Genomic DNA, 23,503 nt, shown 5'->3' on the forward strand with positions numbered 1-23,503 from the left:
GGGTGTGTATGTTTGGAAAGGTAAAAAGCTGTTTATTTATTCCTAGAAAGATCAGTAAAAACATCAAGTTATACAAATTGATACCAGCAGGAATCTCCTGCAGGAGTCTAGTAATGGTTCAGCAGAGCTGCTTTGTCCCTGTGGTAGTGGGGGAGCACTATTCCAGTGAAAGGCAAAGGTATGCAGGTGCTGTCAGGGGATGAAGCACAGAAAATGAGGATCAGAATGCCTATGTCCCGTGGGGGAGAACGTTTGTAACATGAATCTGCATTAGACCTACTTTTGCCATTGTATTCCTTAAAAACTGCAAGGGGGTGGTGGTCTTTTGGCCCCCAAGGATAAGAATCCTGATGGCAAGATTCCTGTTGTGTCTCCACACAGTAAAGATTCTTTTATCACCTTCAGATGGAAAAAACCTTGTATTTTCTTGGGTAAAACCCCCCAGCTTTGCTCCAGTGTTCACATAGCTTGGCTGCAGCAGATCTGCAATCCAAAAGTGCCATTTAATGAGGTTAGAAACCTATTGCTTTTCCTTTTCCTTTCCCTCTCCTTCCAGCCATGTTTTTGGGCTGCAGTAGTGACTGAATCAATTCATGTGAAAGTTGAGGGTGCAAGGGACAAGCAAGGATTGCATCAGCGAATAGTGCTGTGAGTGTTTCCCTGGATTAGACTATTTATTCCTTATGCTTTGCCAAATCCCCGACCAATTTCCAAATATTTGCATGCCATCTGTAATGAGTGCATTCACAAGTATTTAAAGCGTTTGAACAATATGCTATTATTCAGCAAATGTATCAAGCATGCACCTCACTTTAGACAAATAAATATGTCCTGGTTTATTTATATTGTTGACCTTTACAACTTTGGTACTTGCTGAACATGAGGATCACAGAAAAGTTCCTAGATTGGTGCAAATCTAATTTATTGTGCACAACTTGCCTACAAAACTAAGCCCCAGTTGCTGAAAAATAGGACTTCTGTGGTAAAGATCTATGAAGTGCAGAGGTGACTTGCAAGTCTCACATATTTTAGTATATTTACACAAAGGGATGGTGACTGTGCACTGTTGGGACCTTTTGGGTCAGCATTTTTCTGATAGTATATCAATAAGTTGAAAATCATGTGGGTTTTTTCTGGACTTGACACCTAATTTTCATCTTGGTGAAGACATGCTGATGTCTTTGGCTTAGTATACTACATGTAGCACAGAGGGGTAGTACTATTTGTATTGTCAGCGTTTGAGGGCAGCAGAAACACTGAGAGAAAGACCCGCCCTGAGGGAAATGCCACCCCCCTGGAGTATCCCCCGCCTGGCCGCCGGCCGGGCCCGCTGCCCCCTCCGCTGCCCCACAACCATGGCGCCGTGTCTGACACGGCCTCGCCACCACGGGGCGGGGGAGCGGCCGCTCCGTCCCGGCCATTCCCGGCCGCCTCATCCCGGTTCCCTCATCCCTCCTCCCGCCCTCTGCCCGTTGCCAGGGAGCCGCCGTTGCCATGGCAGCGGCGGGGCGCATGCGCGCGCCCGCGGGAGTGCCCGGATGCAGCGGGAGGAGGCGCTGCCGCCATATTTGCCCGGAGAGCAGCGAGCTGGTAGCTGCCGAGCCCCTCGGACCCATCGGCTGCCATCCGCCCCGCGCCGCCCCGCCGCCGCTCCGCCCGCAGGACATGGACGATCGGGAGGACCTCGTCTATCAGGCCAAGTTGGCTGAGCAGGCTGAGCGCTACGATGGTGAGCGCGCGGGCTCCGGGAGGGCCGTGCACGGCCAAGGGGAGAGGGAAGAGAGGGAGCGGCCACAAAATGGCGGCTGGGCGGGGGAGGGGGGGCAGGGGCGGAGGAGGGGGCGCACACAAAATGGCGACGGGGAGCGCCCCTGAGGGGCCGGTGGAACCGGGGATGGGGGGCCCGGGCGAGGGGGTGTCCCGGGCCGGGGCGGGGCCCCGGGCGGGGGGCGGTGGCGGCAGGAGCCGGGAATAAAATGGCGGCTGCGAAGGGCGAGTCCTGGGGGGGCCGGGGAGCCGCCCCCGCCTCGGGGGACCCCCCAAAGAGCCCCCGCTGCCCCTCGCGGTTCCGCGGGGTCGGTGCGGGCCGGGCCCGGCGCTCCCCCGGCCGAGCAGCGCGGGGCGAGGGCGGCTCGGCGCAGACAACGCCCATGGGGGGGGCTCGGCCCGCGGCCCCTCGCCCGCCGGGCTCCTCTGGGGTCCCGGGGGACGGGGCTGCGCCTCCTTCTCTGCCTTCAACCCCGGCTGGAGACCCCGCTGCCCCTGGCAAACGTAGAGAGAGCGAGCACTCGCCCTGCAGGGATCGGGGACATGATTCATTGCCCAAAGAAAACGCGTACGCTCTCATTATGTGGTAGAAATTATTACGGATCGTTTTACTTTTCCAGCACCTTCTTTTCATCCTTTTTCCCTTTCAAGCTTGTGCGCTGTGCCTGATCATTAAATATACCTGATCGTTTAATATCTGGGGAAAAATGGGTACAGGGGAGGAACTGGCAACCCTGGGTGGTGTCTCTTGGCCCAAAAATGTCTGTCTTGCAACTGTTCCTTTAAACATGGTTCCCTTGCATAGAATAGAAAGGGCCTTTAATTTTCTCGATGGTGTTACTCATGTGGGACTGTTACTTTGACCCAAGAGCTATGATTGTTCATTTTAAAATGAAATAAACACCCTTCCATATAGAAAGTGTGAATGCAGAGTACACTTCATTTAGAGGTAGGAAGACACTCCAGATACTTTCTGTTCATAAATTTCATAGGCAACATGACCAAGGTTTCACCAAATGACAGATTTTTACTGAGTTATGCATAGAAAACTTGTGATGACACCATCACAGAACATCTGAAAAATGCACGTTTTGGAGAGGAAAATACAACAAAAAAGAGGCCTGAGTTAGACTCCTTTAAGTTACAGTCCCGATAGGGAAATGTGGTAGAACAAATAGTACCACTATATGAGAGCAGTCAAGCAGTTTCCACAATAACTGAAGGACTTACAGGAAAAAAAATGCCCTCCCAAAACTCAGGTATTGGGGTACAATGTGATTGACTCGGACAGAGGGACACATGCAGTTCCGTATTCCACAGTAAGAGTGCAGGAGGGAAGGGTTCTCCACCTGGTGTGGATGAGTCAGTGCAACTGGAAGTGTTGGCTTTGGTTTGAGTGGAAACCCATGTTGGATGCTTGGCCAACATCCTGGAGAATTCATCATCCTTGGGAGCTCTTGAGGCATTACTGTGTTTCTGGGGTTTTCTTAAGTCAGCAGTAAATCAGTTCTTTAGAAGGTAATCAGACTCTCCCCCATGGTACAGATCTGCAATGCAAACTTCCTGTCAACTAATAAAAATTGATTAGTAGGGATTATTGCCTTGGTGCAGCGTTTCCCTTGATGGACTTTTGGTTCCACCAGTGCTGTGAATGTTTGCTAAACAAGCTGCCTAGAGCAAAATGTAGACTCGTTCTGCTATATTGCTTCTGAATGGTAATGAGACTTGTTACAGTTTAGGAGGGAGCACTAAACTTAAAGTTACCTTGTTTAAATCACTGCTGTGGGTTTTAGACTTGCAGAGTTTTTAGGAATCAAGTTGGGTAAACATATTTAAGGTGCACCCTCTAATTCTGCCAAGTCTGAATGCATCTTCACATTGCTCGTGTCCATGGCCTGGAAGAAAATGTACTGTAGATACTGTTTTATCATCTAATTCTGCGTTCTTGTTCAGCTGAAACAATTAAAAATTATTGGCATAATTTGTTCTTGTTCATATGAAATAATGCAGTTCTGCCAAGATCATAGCTGAATAATTCTGTGAACAAAATGGTTTGGGAAGCAGTATGGTAAAACGTAAGTTAAACTTCATTTTGCTCCTCAGTTCACTCTTTGAGATCCACAACCATGAGGTCACACTTACTAATTGACACATATAAAATGAGGTGATGGTAAGTACTGTCTACAAATATGTTGTAACACAGATCCCTTGGGTAATTTGAATACGAGTTTGACAATTTTTTGTGCTTAACATTAGGTTGTGTCAAGTTCTGTGCCATCTTTCTCCTGGAGACTAAGAGTGGTGGGTTGCTATTTATGTATAGCTCATGGCATTTATAGCAGCACTTATGGTGGGCATCCAACTGTGGCTTCTTTGGTGTTACTTACCTGACCTACTTAGGGAATTCATGAAGTCTTGGGAACTGCATTTGTGAATGATTGGGAATCTGGTCTTGTATCTGTACTGTCCTCAGTGTGTTGGCCCAGATTAAGAGGGCAACTTTCTAGGTACTTTTGCAGTGTAAGTAGCACTTAAACCCTGATCTCTGGAGATAGTCAGACACCCAAATCTCTTAATATCTTCACAGATCTGCTTAGGCATGTCATGGCAAATCACAAAATGCCAGGAAGCTTAATTGTAGTACAGGAAGCTTTGTGAGAAATCTCACTCACTGCTATTCCTTCAAACATTGTCATTGGTAGAATAATATATAACTCTAAATGGTCTCCTTTTTTGGAAAACAATTGGAGTAAGTAAGATTGTGTTGGCTTGTGAAATTACCATCCTAACATTTGAGTTCTTTATATCGAGAGGATGGATCTGGATTGCTGTAGACTGCTGCTGAATGTTGAAACCTGAATGTTGAAACCTGTTCCTCGTTGCTGAAGCTGGGTAACATCTTTGTTTTAATCAGACTAAAAAAATTATATACTTTAAACAGCTGCTTTGTACTACAAGTCTTGAAGTACATGACTAAGGTGAGGTGAAATAGGTGGGGTTTTCTCCCCTGAAAACCAGATAATAGGTCAAGGTACAGGTAAGGAAAAAACCCAACCTATCCATATTTGACAGATCTCTGGACTCCCAATATAGCACCCTGTGTATTTATAAATTCTCTGTCGGGGAAATGTGTCTTTGTTATGAGAGCAGTGTGTGCAGCAGTGGGTTCAAGTCAAGATTTGAACCCCTTTTAGAAAAATCTTCATAGTAACAGTTTTTCAGCTTAGAGTTTAATGAAGAACCAGTAAACTAAGTAAGAAACTAGACTTTAGGTTGTGTATTAATTTCAGTTTGCAGATGATTGGTCTATGTCAACCAAATGTCAAGCACAATTAAGTTTTTTGGGTTTTTCCCCCAGTTAATGTTCATCACTTACCCCGTCTGTCAGAAGTCTTAGTGTTGTAGTGATGTGGGCTATGACTGACTGTCTCTGGGTTGGGTAGATGTGAAATTGCTAAAAGGCAATCAAGTCTCAGCATATCCCTAATAATTGTGGGAATCTAAGAGTTACATGGCCAAGACAGTGTTGGAGGAATAAGACTTAATTTTTTTGAGTGACACTTGTACATACTGGGACACAGATTGACTTGTGATGATGAGGAGTTGTGTGGGAGAGGGCCTTTGTCTGTAATGGCCTTCTTGAACTTCCTGAGGTACCAAGTGCAACCAGAGGAGGCAAAATTCTACAATTGGATGGTTTGGTTCTCTACAAGGAGCCCAGAAGATGAATTGGTGTCCAGTGCTCTGAGTACTTGTGTCAGAAGATGACTTAGTAACAGAAATGTGTATGATGAGGCACAGTCTTTAGAGGTGGAATACTGGGGAAACCCTCTTTATTTATGTTGACAGCTTGAAGAGATTATTATAGTCATGACTTAGAAATGATGTTCTTATTGCAAGAAGGACTTGTGGTGGTTCATAGGATTGATTATGTAGAACATACCACAGTTGCTTGGATAACTTGGCCTTAACCTGCGTGTTTCTCCACGTGTGTGAAGGTCCAGGTGTATTTGTAGGACTGTATTGCAGAGTCACACAGTCACGTGGGGGAAATGCTTTAACTGCACCAGCTTTTACAAACTTCACACAAGGAATAGCAGCATAACTGCTTTCTCCACAAAATAATAATCAAAGCCACTGTGCAGGATGGGTATTATTTTGTATTTTCAGTTCTCTAAATGAGGAGCAAGATTAATTTTTTTCCCTGAGTAGTAGTTGTCTGAGCTGGTGACCTGAATCAGCCAGTTGAGAGGTCAGAGGGATGTTGAGCTGGCACGAGGGAATTGATAGGGATAGGGGGAAAGCCATCCAACCACTCACCTCCCTGTGAGCTGCAGGATGGGCTTAGCCATCCCTTAAGTCTTCCTTGCCAGATGCTGATTTCTTAAGAGAACAGAAAAACCTTGTGCAGGCAATGTAATAGTGTTTAGAAGAAGAGTTCCTGATGGATGGAAGGATGAGACCTGCTTTCTCTTGGAACTCATCAAGCCCACTGATGCCAGGTGGAGGCCTGCAGTTTTGGGGAATGCAGTCTGAAGGCATTAGTCTGCACAGTTACAGTCATCCCTCTTTGAAGAAAACACACTTGCCCCTATTTCTTCAGTTCCTTTTGTTTGTTCTTAGCAGTTTGCCACTACTGCTGAGTCAGTACTCGATATTTGCTTCTGTTTTGCTGGATCACTTAAAAGTGTTAGTATGGATTCCAGCAGAGATCCCTGTGTGATTCCACTGGTGGTCTTTCTCTGCTCTGAACTCTTCAGTCTTATATTCATACCCTGTTTCCTGTCTTTCAGCCAAGTGTTTATCCATGTGAGGACTTTCCTTCCTATCCCATGGCAGTTGAGTTCCTTAAAGAACCTTGGGTGAGGGACCTTGTCAAATGCCTTTGGGAAATCCAGGTAGACTATATCAATCGTGTCTTCCTTGTCCATGTGCTTGACTCATTCAAAGCATTCCAGTAGATTTGTGAGGCGTTGCTTGAGTTTACAGAAGACCACCTTCTACAGCGTAATGTTTATGCATATACCCACTCATTCAGGGTATTTTTTGTAATTCCCTTTAACTTGACCCCTGGTGAGTGTCAGGTTAATGGTTTTATAGTTCCTGTTGAGTGTCTGGTGGAACCCTTCTCAGATTAACAGTGCTGGCCACTTTGTGTTTGCTGCTACTGGTAAAGACTTAACTGAGAGATTACAGTTTAGGGTCAGATACTTTGAGTTCTTGAGACTTGTTGCTGATCATCTTTTGTTCGTTGCAGAATGAACAAGTACAAGACTAATACTTGTACTAAGTCTTCTCTGAATACTGGTTGTGGTGCATGATCATCTATGGTGGACACGTGGGAAGACTTCTTTTTTCTCCTGTGTTCATCATGTTCCCACAGCACGCTGGATACTCTCAGCTTTTAGCTCTTGATATGCTGAAATAGATACTGGGCAGCAGCTTAGAAACTTGAAGAGCTCAGTCTGCTTTATTGCCCTTAGATAAGGGGAATAGAAAGCATTAAACTTAAAGCACACCTTCCTTTTTCTGATGTTCTGCTGCTATTGAAGTCTTAATGGAGAGTTAAGGTAGTGGTTCTGCTACTCTTCAGAAATATTTAAGAATTCTATCTTTTGGGTTCTCCTGAGGTTCATTTGATTTGACTGTGATGACCATCAAGTCATCTCCATCCCATCTTAACAAGTTCTTTTTCTGTTCTTATTTCAACCAGCTTTCTCACTTAAGTAGTTCCTCTTTTGGAAGTGAAGCACACCACTGAGAGATTTTCTAGCTCTTGTTCCTGCTGGGGTAATGATGAACCAGTGTGTGGTGGCAAGAGATAGTTACTTCAGCAGTGAGGTTGAAGTAGATTCTGTATATGTTTGAAATGATGAGGAGGGGTTGTTCACTAAACAGAATGAGATGCTTTGTGAAACAATCTGACACTGTAGCATCTCAATTAGGGAGACCCAGGCACTGTGTGATGCCTCAATTAGAGGTTGCAAATACTGTAGTTTTACCCCTACAAGTTCTCTTCAATGCATCACCCTTTGTTTGGGCCAGATGGTTTCTGCTTCGAGCACAGATTTTGGTAGAACTATCAGATAGTGGCTATTCCTTTGATAGGGTCTGCTGTTTCTTGTTTTGTATCCTATATTGGGAAGGTTTTTAGTCTTTCCTCTAAATTTGTTGTACATCTCCCATTTCTGTATTTCCTTACACAGGGACATTGTAGTTCCTCTTTTTTTTTTTTTTTTTTTGATTCTGCAGTTTGAGAAGCAACAAATACTTAATTTCCCATCTGTCTCTGTTGGAGAGGCAGTCATTATTTTGTGACCTAGTAGGAGTCCTTATCAGCTGTGCCCTTTGTACAAATCCTGTAGCTTGGCTGCTGGTAAATGGTTTATCAAACATGTGCTTCTCAACACTTGTAAACTTCCCCTTTACATTTTAGAGTAAGGCTTATTCTTAGTCCTTGACATTAAAACCCCAACCCCAGGCCAAGTACCTTGGGATTTTAAAAACCCCTTGTAGGTAGCTCTCAGTATGGTGATGACCACTGTCCAAACCCCTTATGCTTTACAAGCTGTGCATGTGTGTCCCTCCTGGTTCTCAGCAGTGGCTGGAGGGGAGTCAGCAGTGTTTGCAGTGAGGAGCCAGCATTTTAATCACAGTAGCAGAATGAAGGAACTTAAAAAAAATTGCACAGGCATCATTTTAGTTTCGTAGTATCTCAGGCAGTTGTTTGGAGTCACAGTCAGATGCCTTTTTCCAATAGAATATACAAATCTGATGAGACCAAATATCCATTTATTGTGTTGTTTCTTAACCAACAGCAAGTGCTTGGGGAAGGATATAAATCTAGGGCGAGTGTGTCATTCTCCAGAATATTCCCCTCTCCTTCCACGGTTTATACTTTTGGGATTTCCTGCTCTGGTGGTGGCATGATCTGACAGGAGCATAATAAGTCAACAGCCACAACCAACTGACAGGCTGGAACTTAACCTCTTAAACTACAGTTCTGAATCTGCATAACACCACTTTCTCCATAATGCAGAGTAAGCGGCTCCGGATTCTGTGTGCGGCGAGTTGTCATTACTGCAGTAATCCTTCTTATTGAAATGTAATCTCAGACTTGTGTTTTGTCTTGAATGGGCCCTCAGCTTTTCACCTCCTTTTGGAAACTTCCAGATAGGTAAAGCTGCACTTAGAATATAAACCATTTTTTCTCTTGGCAGGCATAGATGGCTTTGTTTTTCTATAGAGTTAGTTTTCTGTTGGAGAAGATAACAGATATGTTGTCCCCTTGCTTTTTTACTGCCAGAGTTCTTAAGATTATACATCAGGCTTCAGCTTTCAGGGCTGGATTGTGGCTTTACTGTGGGAGGCCAAGGTATGTGCATAATATTATTTTATCTTGTTGAAATATCAGCCCAGAGTTTTGTCTTGTGAGTAAAATTGTGCTCATTATTCAACTGGAAACCTTTCTCCAACAGCTTTGTGGGTATGCTGATAAATGTTTTCTCTTTGGGTAAAATGCTTGTTTATGGGTGGGATTCTAATCTGTGGTTGTGTAGTTAATTTAGGATTAAGATTTTGAGGAGAAGACCTTTCAGTTCCTTTTATCAGGAATTGCTTTTGTATTGAGAGGTTGTGTATCCAGTATGAGCTGGTGAAGCTGGAGGGTTTTGTGCTTCAGCGTAAATGAAGAAAACCTCAGGTGCTCCCCCCATCCCCCAGCATCTTGTTATCAGTGGCTGTCACTTGGCAAAGAATATGTTTGACTTCCTAACAACTCAGTCATAAAAATGTTGGGGTGATAAGGTCTGGTTTATGACACCGGTAGTTCTGAGCAGGTGGCTGTTTTCCTTTGGCTCCATTGTTTCCATGGTTATGGTGGCTGTACAAGAGGGTAGTTAATGACCACCTTTGCAGAAGACTGAAGAGGTGGAGCAGGGCTAATATGTACTGACAGAGGTGTTCTCATGGACGTGCCTCTGCTACTGCTCAGCTTGTACTGGATTTGCCCCCCAGTGCACAGGGGTGTTGGACCTTTGTTTCAAGATGTTTAGGCAAGTAATGGATAAAATCCTGCAGAAGCCAAGCCATTGATTAGATCTGTAATGATAGGTTTGAATGTACTCTGAGAATCAGATACTCCTTTACAGGGAACAGCAAGTCCTGTGTATCGTTTTTTCTTTGAAATTTCCACAGTAAACAAATTCTTCTATAAAAGAGATCATGAAGGAGCCCTGTAGTAGAGTTGATAAAACATACCCATTTTTCCCCCAGTTGTTGCAATTTTCTGATACAGTCAGAAGGTCTTGGAAGCTGTTATCATACATGTTTCTCAACCTCCACACTTCTGGACTAATTATTACATGTGTATAATTGTTTATATAAGACAGGTGTGAGTAGTTTTTTGGTCACTTCATTGAGAAGCAGGTTTTCAATAGAAGGATTGTTAGTGCATCCAGTGGTATGACTAAAGTGCTCTGTAATTAATCCCAGTGCTTAAAACACAATAATATAAACTGTTTTAAAGAAGGACAGGATCTTCTGTACCCTCTTGTGTTGCTCTGTGGTGTCAGAGTACAGGGTTGCAAGTGCCATTGAGAAGGTGTGGTGTTCTTCAGGAACCTGCAGGTTTCAGAGAAGGTTTTAGTGTTATTCAGTTTCCCCTGGCTTTCATAACTTCAGATTTGATGGGATCTTGGTTAGTTAAGCTTGCCACATATCTAAAACCATGTGTGTTTGATTAAAGTGTAATAATTAGACCAAAGATCTTCAGATTGGTGAAGATTCTGTGGAGAAGCAAAACCTACTGGTGGAGGTAGAGATTTTTTTTTTCCCACTTCCATTGGGAGCCACTATAAAATTTTGTCCTGCACATGTGGAGACCTGTTGGAGACTGATAACATTGTTCCTACCAGGGAGAAGATTGAGCCTCCAGTCTCCATTGCTGAAATAGCTTCTGCCTGTTTAGATTGTGATTTTTGACACCTGAGGGGAAAAAATGACAGTTAAGCTTCATTAGCTTGCCATTGCTTGTGCTGCCATGACACAGCAGAACACAAGGAGGCAAAATGATGGGAAGGATGATGAGTGAGCAAGGGAAATAGGCCACAGAACAGCAGGGCATCATGTTATGGGAGGCACAGCCTGATCACGTGGTTGTACTTTTGGCAGAAGCAAAATGTGTCAGTTAAGTGTCCCTCTGGGCCTGGCAGGTAGTGGTGAAACAGTTGTTCTCTTGAGGAGGTGTGGTAGTTGGGGCTTAGTCTCGTTCATTGATGGTCATGTTTTCTGTCTGTGGGATTCCCACCAGTTCTGGAAGCTGGAAGGTGATTGGACTGGTGAATGAACTGAAGCCCTGTGTGGCAGGACACCACTGATCCCTGCGTGTCTCATACTTGGCTCTCACTGTATATTTAACACTACTTTTCTAATGTGTTGCAAGCAATCATAACGTGGTTAGGTAAGGAAAGGATTATAACCTTCCTTAAGTAGTTCAGTCTTTTGTTTCCACAGGAGTGTAGGAAAGTATACTTGGTAATAATCATTTTAACTTCAGGTTTAGAAGTCATTTCCAACAGGCTTGAAATATAAATATAAGATAATTCATGTTTTGTGTAAGTGGCTGCTTGGCATGGGTAGATATGTTTGCTCTGGGTACCCTCAGGATTACTGTTTTGTTACTTCTCCAAGCACCAGATTTTTCTTTTGGAGGTTCCTCTTGCAACTTTGACTCTCTTCCCTGTTAACAGTACTCATACTTCTCTACATCTGTTCAAGTCTGGATTTTATTTTTTTGTTAATTACCATGTTACACCGTGTTCCAGTTGACAAACTGGCAGAGCATTCTGTAATTTTTCAGTTTATCCTGACAGTGCCAAGAGCCAGGTTACATTTGCTCATGCTTTTCTCACTGTTCACTGCCTCCTCTGAAGCACTTTGAACAGAACACATTCCTGTAGGATTGTCCTGATAACTGTTATGTGGAAAATTATTATATGGAAAAATGTTCTTGCTCCTAAATCCTTTTTTCCCGTTAAAAAAGCAAACAAAACCCAAACCAAACCAAAGGCCAAAAAAATAAAAACCAAAAACTAAATTAACTTTAAACAATTTTGGGGGACTGTTGTCAAATGCCTTTAAATGAACATCAGATACTTCCTTTGTGTACGTGCTGATTGATTTGTTTGGAGCACTCCGTGTAAAATTGAGGAGTAACTGTGATGAAAGGAGGAGGAAGCCTAATTTCATGAGCTGTCATTAACATCCAGCTTGTATTGAATGGTTTGAAAGATGCTTCAGCTGTGAGAATTAATTGCCTGACCTCTTCCTCCTAGAAATGGTTGAGTCAATGAAGAAAGTGGCTGGAATGGATGTGGAGTTGACAGTGGAAGAAAGGAACCTGCTTTCTGTTGCGTATAAAAATGTGATCGGAGCCAGAAGAGCTTCTTGGAGAATAATCAGCAGCATTGAACAGAAAGAAGAAAACAAAGGTGGAGAAGACAAATTAAAAATGATTCGGGAGTATCGGCAAATGGTAAGATGGGGTTGGTCTGACAGCACTGGGTCACTGAGTTACAGTCCAGCTTTGGTACCCTTGCCATAAACTGCCCCGGTGTTCAGATTGCCTCTGGGGTGGTGACCTGTGACAGGGTGACAGCCTTGAAAGGCTGGAGTTTATTCCTTATCTGGAGAATAAATATCCTTGGTGAAGGGGAGAGGTTGGGTGGTTTTGTGTAAGCACTCAAAAGGGCAGTAGACTCAAAGAAGAGAGGGAGGGCTTCTCCCTCAGTGCATCAGCAGATCTGCCAAGAATATGAACTGTGCTTCCTCTTCCCTGCTTACTCAAGTGTGAGGCTGCACATACTCAGGAGGTCTTATTCTTTCCAACCTGACTTATCCCAAGCACCTTTTATTTTTATTAACCCTGTCAAAGGAGGTGTTTGGCTGTTAAGCTTCCACTTCCGATAAAAGTTGCTTTGGATCATACAGTGGCACTTTGTGCAATTCCAGTTCTCTGTCCTACAGAGTTCAAAATCCTGGCAGTTGAAAGGCCAGTGGGGAAGGATCTTCAGTGCTGTTCCTGGCTCCTTTACCTTGTCTCTTATCGCTCTGTGTTCCTGGGGGTGGCAGATGTTAAGATGTCCTGGTCATCTCAGCTGTGAAACTTGCACGTGTAACAACCTCCAGGGCCTTGCTGTTTTCTCTCTCTTGAGAGGGGGAAAAATTGATCCACATAACTTCATGGTGACTAGTCAGTGTGTGCAGCTTTACCTAAAATGGAGAACTTGGAGCAAGCTTTGGCTTCCACTGGTAAGGGCTAATGAAACCTTCAGCTATTAGAACAGGGAGTTGTTGTTTCCCCCTCCCCCCTTCCCTAAATGATGGTTTAGCATGGAGCAGGCATGCTCCCATACTATTCAAATCCCACACACTTCTGCAGAGACTTAATCTCCGTTATTTGAGGACAAGTGCCTCCACATGTTTCACATCTTCACTTCCAGAGAAACAGTGGAGTCTATTATATCACCTGGCACTGATTCATTTACCACCAATGGAAATGATGTTGGCTTGGAAATCTTCTCTCAGGAATGGCTCTGGACTACTTTCTGTTGACTCACAGGGTTTCTGTTGCTCCATGGAATTGTTAAAGTTGTGAGTTTCTAATTTTACGCTGGCATGTTGATGGAATGAGACTCTGCCAGTTACATACAGTCCCAAATACCTTTTCTTGATGGATGTCTACAATCTTTCTAACAGAACATATAAAACAATAGCTGTCTAATGATTGTTTAAATTTGTCTCACACTGTGTGCTTCCAGTTTCTTTTGCACAAGATTTTGTGGGTGGTTTCTGCCTTCTGCCAAAGATCTTTTAATGGTGAAAAGACTTGGGGTTTTTTGTTCTGAAAGGACTTTAGAAATAGGCATTATTCTTAAACAGGACAAGGGCCATGCTGGACTAGGGTGCAAGAAATAGATGTCTGTAGTCCTTGAGGCATCAGGAGAGAGAGGCCACACTGAAGTGCAGTGTCATGCCAACAGTGTCTTCAGCTGTTAAATCCTTAAAGGGAACAGCTCTCACAGCTCCCTGATGTGGAGGAGTGCAGTGAGAACTGGCATGTGGTTCTGTGCTGGAGAAACACTGGCTGTGTCTGCTCAGCTCCAGAGGGAGCTTTTCCAAGAGGCTTCTGAGTGTCGTCTGTAGCTGAAGACCATATTCTGTTAGGAGCTGCTGGGAGAACTTATTATGGGTTGGCATCTGCTGTAAGGAGAGTGTGAATGAGTTTGGTCTCCATCAGTATTTATAACTTAGCTCATGGCTGATGTTTAGAGGGTTTTTTTTGAGCTACCAGCCAGCCTGACTTGGGGCAGAGCTCAAGGGATGCTGTGTTCAGGGGACAGAGCCAGACTGCTTTTTTATGAAGCATCAACCAGAGGCAACAGAGAGGTGATGGAAGACACCAGGCTTTGCCTCTCCCCAAACCACTTCAGATAAATGTAGCAAAGCACATCTGTAGCCATGTGCCCCTACACTGGGGCTTGGGTTCTTCATCCTTGAGAGCATGAAGTGGTGTGTGGCTACACACAGTGCAGTTCACTTCCTTGCAGTCAAACCAAATCCATTCCCATAGCATAGGACAGGTGTTCACCTTCCCCTTTCTGCCCTGGATTTGTGGCAGATGGGTGTTTCTAGTGCTCTGACTTAAGCCTGGGCTATCTTTTGGGGCACCTGCCAGGCTCTCTCCTCCATGCCCTCCTCTCAGAAAGGTTTGGCAATTAATAAGTTTGTTTATTTTATTTTGATCACCTGTGTTTTAGAAGCTTTTGTGTCTGCAGAGTTGAGAACTCAGCCTGGAATCCGATCAAGCTGGCAGTGGCACTGACATAAAGACAGGCAGCGTGGATTGGGGCAGCTTCTGTGCACCCACTGGGGTGAGCAGTCCTTCCTTGCTGGTCAGGTTCTGTAATCCCAGATGTCATGTTTGGAGCTGGAATGGTGATAGACCCTAAACCTGCCTGTTAGGAATGCTCTGAACAGGCTTAGTGTGGGCTCTTGTGCTGGTTTGCTGCTTTGCAGAGCTTGCTAAGCCACTCTGTCTAGAACAGATCCTTTTTGTACAAGAGCTTTTAGGGTTTTGTTATGGTTTCTTTTTTGTGTGTGTGTATTGTTTTGTTCTTAATCGACTTGATTTGTATTAAATCTTTTTAAACTAAGCTTGTGAGGACATTTACATTGCTCTAGACAGGAGCTGATCTCTGATAACTTGTGTGACTGATCCTTTAGGCCAAGCTGAAAAAAGGTCTGTCTGAGATGAAATAGAAGTTTGTACATGTATGGTTATTTAACTAAAGAGGATTAGAAACTGATTTAATTCTTTGCAGTTTTGCTGAAGATCTCTCTGCAAAAGAAGTCATTGAAAAAGAGGATCAAGAGGAAAGAAGTTTGCAGGAACTGACTGCTGGCCAAAGGTTTTATATTGTAGCCCAAGAATATACGAAGTAGATTCTTCTCAAGTGACCATATTTCAGCAACTTCCTTAAGCTTTTGTCACGTAACTCTTAAGTATAGCATCTGATTGTTCCTCTGAATGTCAGGGCATTCTGACATTGTTTGTACATGATATTTGCTGTTGATTAATTTATCTAAAGGAACTTCTGCAAATCTGTTATTTCGTACAAATCCGTGTGTGTGTATGTGCCAGTTTGGCGTTTATTTTGGATCTGTAATTTTAACACCTCTTTAGTAACACCTTTTTAGCTGGTGTGGCTACAAGCCCTGACAGTCTGGGAGCTGAATGGTGATAAAAGTATTACATGGCAAAAAAAAAATGCTTAAAGGAGGAGAAAGCAAACTGCTTGGGTGGGAGGACAGGAAGGGATGGTGGACTCAGTGGGGCTGCTCTTGTGAGCCAAGACATACAGTTTTTGATAGTTTCTTGTAATTTGAAAAACCTCTACTTTATATGAAATCAGCTTGAGCCAGAGTTGTCTTCAGCTGTAGGTACAAAAGTTACTGTGAAATCATGAGAAAGCAGCAATAGGTGTCTGTCTGCACTCAACCAACCACTTCTACTGGAATGACATGGGAGGCTCAGGTTTTGGCAATATTGATGTCAGAGGATGGTTTTCAGCTTTTTTGGGTGTGCTTGGTTTCTTTGCTTTCAGGTATGAAACTCTCTGTGGTAAAACCTAACCTCATACAGCCCTTGCATTATATTCAAAACTAGAAAAAAATGAAGGTGATGTGACTACATTTTCAATTCTGACTATTAAAATCCAGCATCTGTTTTTAAATAAGGCCTTATATACTGATTTTTTGGCCACAGATCTCACTGGTAGAGTTGCTGATTTCTGCTTTTTCACTGAGTTGCTGCACTTTATCTTTTTCATTTGCTTCTGGAGTTTGTTTTCTTGTTGTACCTGACCTTCCTGTTTGCTGGCACATGTTTGTTCTGTTCTGATACTCCATGATTTTTGTCTTCAGGCTCTTCTGTCAGAGCTTTCCCTCCGAGTAGTCACTAGAAATCTGTTCTGAAGGTGCCATTTAACAATGGGGTTTAGCTGATTTGTGTTAATTACCTTCAAATTGTCCCCTTCACTGTTGCCACTTCGGGAGCAGCCTTCCAGGATCAAAAATGTAAGGAATTGAGTTGTGCAAGCCTTGCAGTAAGGAATTACATCCTGAGACAAACTTAATGCAGCAGTCTAGCAAGATGTCTTCTGGGGAATTTATAATTCCATCCTTGAGTTACACATTTCATCATCCATCAGTCCTTGCCTCTTGGGTGTGCCAGCTAATTGTGCAGAACTGTTTTGCTTAATGCACCTGTGGAGAAGCTGGATTTTATTTTTCTCCCTTTGGAAATTCCTCTTTGAAACTTTATGATGTTATCAATTTGATATTTTTGAAATAGCTCTTAGTCTTATGTGCTAACCTTGCCCCCTCTTTTAATTATGAATTAATTATGAATTGTGTTTTTATTTGCATTACTAGGTTGAGACTGAACTGAAGTTAATCTGTTGTGACATTCTGGATGTACTGGACAAACACCTCATTCCAGCAGCTAACACTGGCGAGTCCAAGGTTTTCTATTACAAAATGTGAGTATGTTCTTATGATTGGAAAGACCTTTTACTGGGCCTGGAATAGAGACAAATGCAGGAGCTGTATATGTGTGTTCTGCCCACTCAACCACTGTACCTTCTAGAAAGAGGGCAGTGCAGTGTCTAACCAATATCCCTTCTTGACTGCCATGTCCTCATCGTGTGGTTTTGGATGGATGATGATGTTTGGAATAATACCATGAGGACTTAATGTAAACTCTTGTGCAGCTCTCAGATGTAAGAAACAGCAATTTCCTTTAACTGAGCTGCTAATGTAGAAATCACATCCCTGATTCAGTGTTTTCTGCTCTGCTTATAAAGAGAAGAAAACAAAGCAGACAGACAACTGTCAGGTAGTGATGGTTTAAAATTCCCTCAGCTCCTAACACAGTGTTGTCTAGACAGTAATTCAGCAGCGGGTCCTTGGTGTGTGAACACATAAACATCAGCTTCAGAACGGAGCCGTTAATTTAGTGTCTGCTGGGGAAATGAGGATTACTGACTTCCTGCTGCTTCTGTTTTCAGGAAGGGGGACTACCATAGGTATCTGGCTGAGTTTGCCACAGGAAATGACAGGAAGGAAGCTGCAGAGAATAGCTTGGTGGCTTACAAAGCTGCTAGTGATATTGCAATGACAGAACTCCCGCCAACACATCCCATCCGCTTAGGACTTGCGCTCAACTTCTCTGTATTCTACTATGAAATTCTTAATTCTCCTGATCGTGCCTGCAGGTATGTGGTGACTGGGAACATGGGGCAGTGTTATGTGAATACCAAACAAGCCAGAAGCTGCTTCTTGGGGAACTGCTTTTCCTCAGTGGGAACACTGGGCTGGCTTTCTTATGAGTCCAGACCCATGTGGTTGTGTGGGAGTAGATGCTGTATGAGAAGCAGAACAGTGATAACCTTGATTTGATCAGCTAATGGCAGTTCAGCAGCTTGCCAGGTTAACTCTGTGCATGCCCTTGATCTGCCAAAGGTGTGAGGTGGTTTAACTTACCCCTCTTCCCGTTGGCTATTGCACAGGGTAGGAGGGATCCTGCTACTAATTCCTGTGAGCATGTATTGAGTGGCAGTGGCTCACCTGTCTGTAGAGCTTTGGCTCATCTGAGCACAGAAGTGATGATTGAAACAAATACTCTTTGTCTTCCGTTCCTGTCACTGCAGGTTGTGTATTACACTTCCTTTGAGCTTTTAGCAGACCTCTGTCAGTTGTACTGCAGGATCCAGAAATTTTAATAAACCAGTGTGCTTGAATAAATAGTTTCCTAAGCACACAAGGTGACTGGTTTTTAACATGGCAGATACTTGAATGAACATCTAAACACTGTTAAACAGCACCAGAATTTGTGGAGGAGCTGTGGATGTCACACTGCCAGACTAGAGGATGGGTGTGCTGAGGCACAGGCTTAGCTTGTGTTAACTTGTGCTTCTGGGTTCTGTTTAGAAATACTTGTTAATTCTGATTTTCTTCTGCCCTTACAGGTTGGCAAAAGCAGCTTTCGATGATGCTATTGCAGAACTGGATACACTGAGTGAAGAAAGCTATAAGGACTCTACACTTATCATGCAGTTGTTACGTGATAACCTGACACTATGGACTTCAGACATGCAGGGTGATGGTGAGTAAATCCTGCTCTGAAAGGTGCATCCCCCAACTTCTGCCCAGGACACAGAGCGTGGAAATGCAGATGGGTTTGATGATTTACTTCTGTCTTCCCTCATAATTGACCCTCCTGCACTTCTGTCCTGCCTTAACACTGGGTGAGGTGATAGGGCTGACACTGGCTCCCCACCTGCCATCTGTGATTGCTCTAAAAGCAGTGACCTCATTTAATTCATTTTTTTTCTTTCCTTGTCATGTTCATCTCTGGTTGTCATTCCAACCAGATGTGAACTTCCAGTGCAGGAGGAACCACTGCAGGTGATCTGGTTTCCCCCTTTTTCCAGGTCACTCCATATTTCTGTTGGCATTTCAGTGGATGATTTGCTGCCATTATACTAATCACTCACTTTATGGCACTTTTGTATCTTTTATGAAGGATTAAGTACAAGGAAAAGAGAAGAAGGGTTTTGTAAAATACTTTGTTGCCATGGGAAAAAGAAAAGAGATTGGAGAAATGTACTTTCTTTAATACTGCCAGAATGGCAGGTTGTGACTCAAAGTGGGCTATTGCCAGAGAAAATGCCAGATATGTCCCCTACAGTACCAGAGGGTGAGGCATGGATTGTTTCTGATTACTAAGATTTGATAGTATTTAAATTTGGTGGGATTTCTTGGGCATATTGAATGGGCTTTTTCAGCTCTTACACTTTTCACTTGCAATGCTGAGTGTAAATTTACTCATTTTAGGTTTTTTGAGTTACACCTTCTGTTTCACTGATCACTGGTAATAAATTAAATATAATCTCCATCTAGAAAGATGAAACTCAAGTTTACTTCTGCAAAAATCATATCCTGCAGACACAAGTGGAAAAAGCTGACTTTCTTTACTTTTACTTTGGATGGGAAAAAAAAAATCAGTCCTGTTTTGGGTACCCAAAAATACCCAGAGGTCTGAAACATCCCTGCTAAACTTCAGATAAATGCAGGACTGTCTTACATTTTTTGGTGGGATGTCACTTGAAGCACAGTGGTGGCCACACAGCATTCCTGTGGGTACCCCATTGGTGTAGTGTCCATCTGAAAGCCAGTGTAGGATTTTTTAACTCTCTCTTGACTCCCTGTTTTTCTGCAGGACCCGTGGGTTTGAAGTGTTGTTACTCAGTAGCTTCTGGCTCTGCTCTTTGGGCTGTTGACAGAACTGGGAATACTGTAAATGTGTAGGATCTTGGCTCCTAATTTATTCCATATCCCAGTGCTTAAGGCTCTTGCACAGGCCTTGTTTCAAGGATGTGAGGTTATCTCCTATGGATGGATCCTGGAGGGATCTGTACAGACTCTTCTCTAAACACCTCAGGAGGTATTAGGTGCCTTCCTTGCTGTGGTTGGGCACTGGGAAAAAGAAATCTGTTTCCAATTCCCACAGTTAAATAGGACCATATTTTTAGTGGAGCCAAATTCCCTGGTGCTCTGTGGAACCATTTCAGTGCAGTATCAGGGCTGGGTCACTGTTTGAGACAGAAGCATTAGAACATCTTCCAAAAGCTCTTAGTTTGCCTGTGAGCTGGGTGATGTGTCTCATGGATCTCTTATTTTGTAGAAGTTCCACAACATTATTATAAGGCTCTCTAGATTTTCGGAAAAAGAAATATAGACTGGAATTTCTTGCTTCATAATTAGCTCCATAACACAGAAAATAGACATTTTGGTCTTTCTAAAGTATTTCAGATTATCCTCATTGTTGGTTACAATGTGTGCCAGAAAGATGATGATTACAAAATTACTGCAGAACTACTTAAAATTGGGGTGTAATTCTTCAGATCCCTCAAAAAAGTGTTTATGCAGAATGTTTAGACACAGGTGCAAAGTTAAGTTCCCTCATTTCCTCATGCCAGGCCAGTATGCTCAGTGAGTGCCTTTAAACTGCTGCTTCCAGAACTCCATATTCCCAAAATGGGCAGAGCCTGTGAAGGATAAAGTCAGTAGTGGCACAGTTACCAGTTTCCCAAGGATTGGGGGAGACCTGAAAAGGGCTTTTCTTTCACCTTGAGCTTTTCCCTGTTTCCATTTCAGCTGTGTGGGTCGTAGGGAATGACTCTGTAAAACCAGGCCTGTCCCAGCTGCTGCCCTCCCATCCATCCCCTTTCCTGTAGCTTTTCCCATGGCATAGATGAGTGTTGAGTTGATTTCCACGCTTGTAATGTCGTCTCCATATGATTCCTGTTCTCCCCTTCTTTCCTGCTGTATAGATTCCTAAAGGAAAGTCCAACTGTTCATTTCCTAAAAACTCTACTTTGTAAGTCTCTGTCGTGGCTCCACGAGGTGCTCGGTGTCAGTGTCACTAACCGTGCCTGCCTCTGTCACTGCTCTGACAACGCTGTGTCCCTGCTGCCCTTCCAGGGCTGGCACCTGCCCGGGGCCCATGTGCTTGACTGAGATCCAGAGTAACCCACACCTTTGGGAACTGAGCTGCAGAGCTGGAAATTAAGAATATTTGGGCATGAAAAGTACTTTCACGATGGGCTGTTTGAGGGGTATTTGCTTCAGTGCGTTGGTTAGAGCATGCTCAGATCTTTTAATCATCTTCCTGGGTTAGGGCTGTGCTTTCCTCTCTTAAATGATCTGTCACATAATATTGTCTATAAATTTTATTGTCGTTGAATGTCAGGTGTCCTGTGTTCCTAGGCCAGCTCCTCTAAAATCTACCTGGTGTTGTACCTGGTGGTAATCCTGAATCTGGACATGCTCTGAGCAGGCATCCTGGTTATCTGCTGGAAGCCATTAGTCTCATTTGATTAGACTTTATTGCAAATCAAGTTTTTAATTGCTAGTTTCTGTTTATTGCCCTTGAGAGAGTACTATCTCTTGTGATTAAGTTTAAAGAAAACACTTTCTCAGTCTCTCTTATCAATTAACTGAGTTGTGCATGTGTTGTGGCACCAGCTGAAGTACCTGAAACTTTCCCTGTTGCATTAGAACTTTGGCCAAGCTGTGTGGAGGGTGTTGCATGGGGCTCACTGGGGCAGCTGGAGTGTCCTCAACTGCAGGAGTCCTTGTGGACAGACCTCATCCCACTGCATGTCCCAGCCTGGTTGAATATGCCCAAACTGACTGTTTTTCAAGAGAAATTAACTTCCATTAAATGTTTTTTCTTTAATAACCTCATTTAAGGTTTCTTGTCATGTTGAAGTAGAGACATTTTTCATACCTTTGGTAATAACCTGCCATCAGTGGTACTGTGTAAAAGTACTTTGCTGTTGTTGAGACTTGAGTGGACTTGAGCAGAAAAAAGTTCTAATTTCTAAAACCTGTTTAGGTCTCATTTCTGTAGTGAGTGAGTAGATGTCCCTGGTGCTCTCTGGAGTGAAGATGAGGGGTTTGGGAAGGTGTTTCCCGATCCAAGGATGTTGATCCACAGCCCTTCTGATGATTTCTCGTGGATCCAGCTCTTGCTCAGCAGGACTGATCACCTGTGTGGTGTCAGTTTTCAGCAGTGGTGGTTTTGTTTGTCCTCACAGTCCTTGTTCTAATGGCCTGAGCTGCAGTTCTGGGTGAGGTGTGGAGGTGATTACCAGGCTTAATTTCCATGGAAACGCTTCACTCCCGAACTTGGCAGTGTTGGGTGTGAGAGTGAGTGTGTTACTTGCATGAAACTATTAATCTCTTGATGCTTGTTAAGCTTTTCTGCAGGTCTTGTTTGTGAAAGTTAACGTTTTCCTTACTTTTACCCACTTTTGTAGGTGAAGAACAGAATAAAGAAGCGCTGCAGGATGTGGAAGATGAAAACCAGTGAGACACAAAGGCCAACAAGAGAACCCATCTCTGACCACCCTTCCCTTTCCCCACAAAAACCCTCAGTGTCACTCTGAGAACCACCAAATCTGACTTTTACATTGGGTCTCAGAATTTAGGTTCCTGCCCTGTTGGGTTTCTTTATTTTTATTTTTTTTACACAGTTTAAAAGTTCTTAAAGGCAAGAGTGAATTTCTGTGGATTTTACTGGTGCCAGCTTTTAGGTTCTTTAAGACACTAACAGGACTGCATAAAGGCTCTTTCAGCATTACTGTATTGTGTTGCCAGCTGTGGTGACATTGCCATCAGCCCTGGAGGTGACACCTGAAGGCCCTTAGACTCGTAGGCAGAGATTTGTCCTGGCCAAGGCAGTGCGCATGTGGTGGCATCTTTTCTTTTTTCTTTTTTCTTTTTTTTTTTTCTTTTTATAACTGTTTAAACTGAATTTTATACCAATGTTTCAACTTAATTGGGTATTTAGCTTGAAGTTACGAGGTTGCATTGGGACATACATTGTAGTGGTTTTACTGTATAAAAAACAAAAAGTTTCCAAACTGCTGAAATGTTGCTGAAAAAATCATGGTGCTGGTAACAGTTCAACAATCCGTGGCTGCTCATTCTTGCCTGTTCTTTACTCTCCCTCCAAGCAGGTTAGCATTGAAGGTGGCATTGATAAGCCTGCATGCGTGTTCAATATTTTTTCTTTCTCCCTCCCCTCTCCCCATCTCCCTTCGCTCGCTCAACCTCTTTTGTTCAGTATGTGTAACTTGAAGCTAATTTGTACTACTGGATATCTGACTGGAGCCACAGATACAGAATCTGTATTGTTCTTACTGAAACACAGCATGGAATTAACATTAAACTTAAATAAAACAAACCTAAATTAAAAATGCCAAATATTATTATGGCTTTCTTTTAGGTTTTAGTTGTTTTGGGAAGAGTAACTTGTGTTTGTTTTGTTGCTTGTGGTAGGAACAGTTGGAGGGGGAGACAGAGCGAGCAGGGACAGCCTTGTTCTTCAGCCATGAGATAAGGAAGAGCTGGTCTGACGTGGGAGTTGTGCTGCTGTGGGAATAGCTCTGGGAACAGCCTGCAGGGCACACCCTGATCCAGCCTTTTCCTACCTAAATGTATAAAACCCATGAGCTGGTTGGTGCTTTCCACTTACCATTGCAGTTATTCTGTTTCCTTTTTCTCCATCCATGGATATTGCTGTCCATCCTGCTAAGCTGATGGA

The 23,503-nt window shown here is 43.4% G+C and overlaps 1 protein-coding gene across 2 annotated transcripts; it reads left to right on the top strand.

Annotated features, from left to right (window-relative positions):
* Nucleotides 1-1,531: 1,531 nt before the first annotated feature.
* Nucleotides 1,532-23,163, top strand: YWHAE (tyrosine 3-monooxygenase/tryptophan 5-monooxygenase activation protein epsilon). 2 transcript variants are annotated; one of them, XM_032707667.1, is made up of 7 exons: nucleotides 1,532-1,729; nucleotides 12,102-12,301; nucleotides 16,762-16,868; nucleotides 17,397-17,603; nucleotides 18,357-18,493; nucleotides 20,724-20,770; nucleotides 22,215-23,163. In XM_032707667.1, exons 1-6 carry the CDS (start codon nucleotides 1,666-1,668, stop codon nucleotides 20,729-20,731), a joined length of 723 nt encoding a protein of 240 aa, XP_032563558.1. In that variant the 5' UTR covers nucleotides 1,532-1,665; the 3' UTR covers nucleotides 20,732-20,770; nucleotides 22,215-23,163. The 2 variants fall into 2 exon arrangements, with proteins under 2 accessions (XP_032563558.1, XP_032563557.1); XM_032707666.1 differs by lacking the exon at nucleotides 20,724-20,770.
* Nucleotides 23,164-23,503: the final 340 nt, after the last annotated feature.

The sequence above is a fragment of the Chiroxiphia lanceolata genome, chromosome 20, assembly GCF_009829145.1.
Source record: "Chiroxiphia lanceolata isolate bChiLan1 chromosome 20, bChiLan1.pri, whole genome shotgun sequence".
Taxonomy (NCBI): Eukaryota; Metazoa; Chordata; class Aves; order Passeriformes; family Pipridae; genus Chiroxiphia; species Chiroxiphia lanceolata.

Coding starts and splice junctions, on each gene's coding strand:
- YWHAE (XM_032707666.1), top strand. CDS start 1,666: ATGGACGATCGGGAGGACCTCGTCTATCAGGCCAAGTTGGCTGAGCAG. Junction 1,730..12,101: donor GCAGGCTGAGCGCTACGATG/GTGAGCGCGCGG, acceptor TCTTCCTCCTAG/AAATGGTTGAGTCAATGAAG. Junction 18,494..22,214: donor TTCAGACATGCAGGGTGATG/GTGAGTAAATCC, acceptor CCACTTTTGTAG/GTGAAGAACAGAATAAAGAA.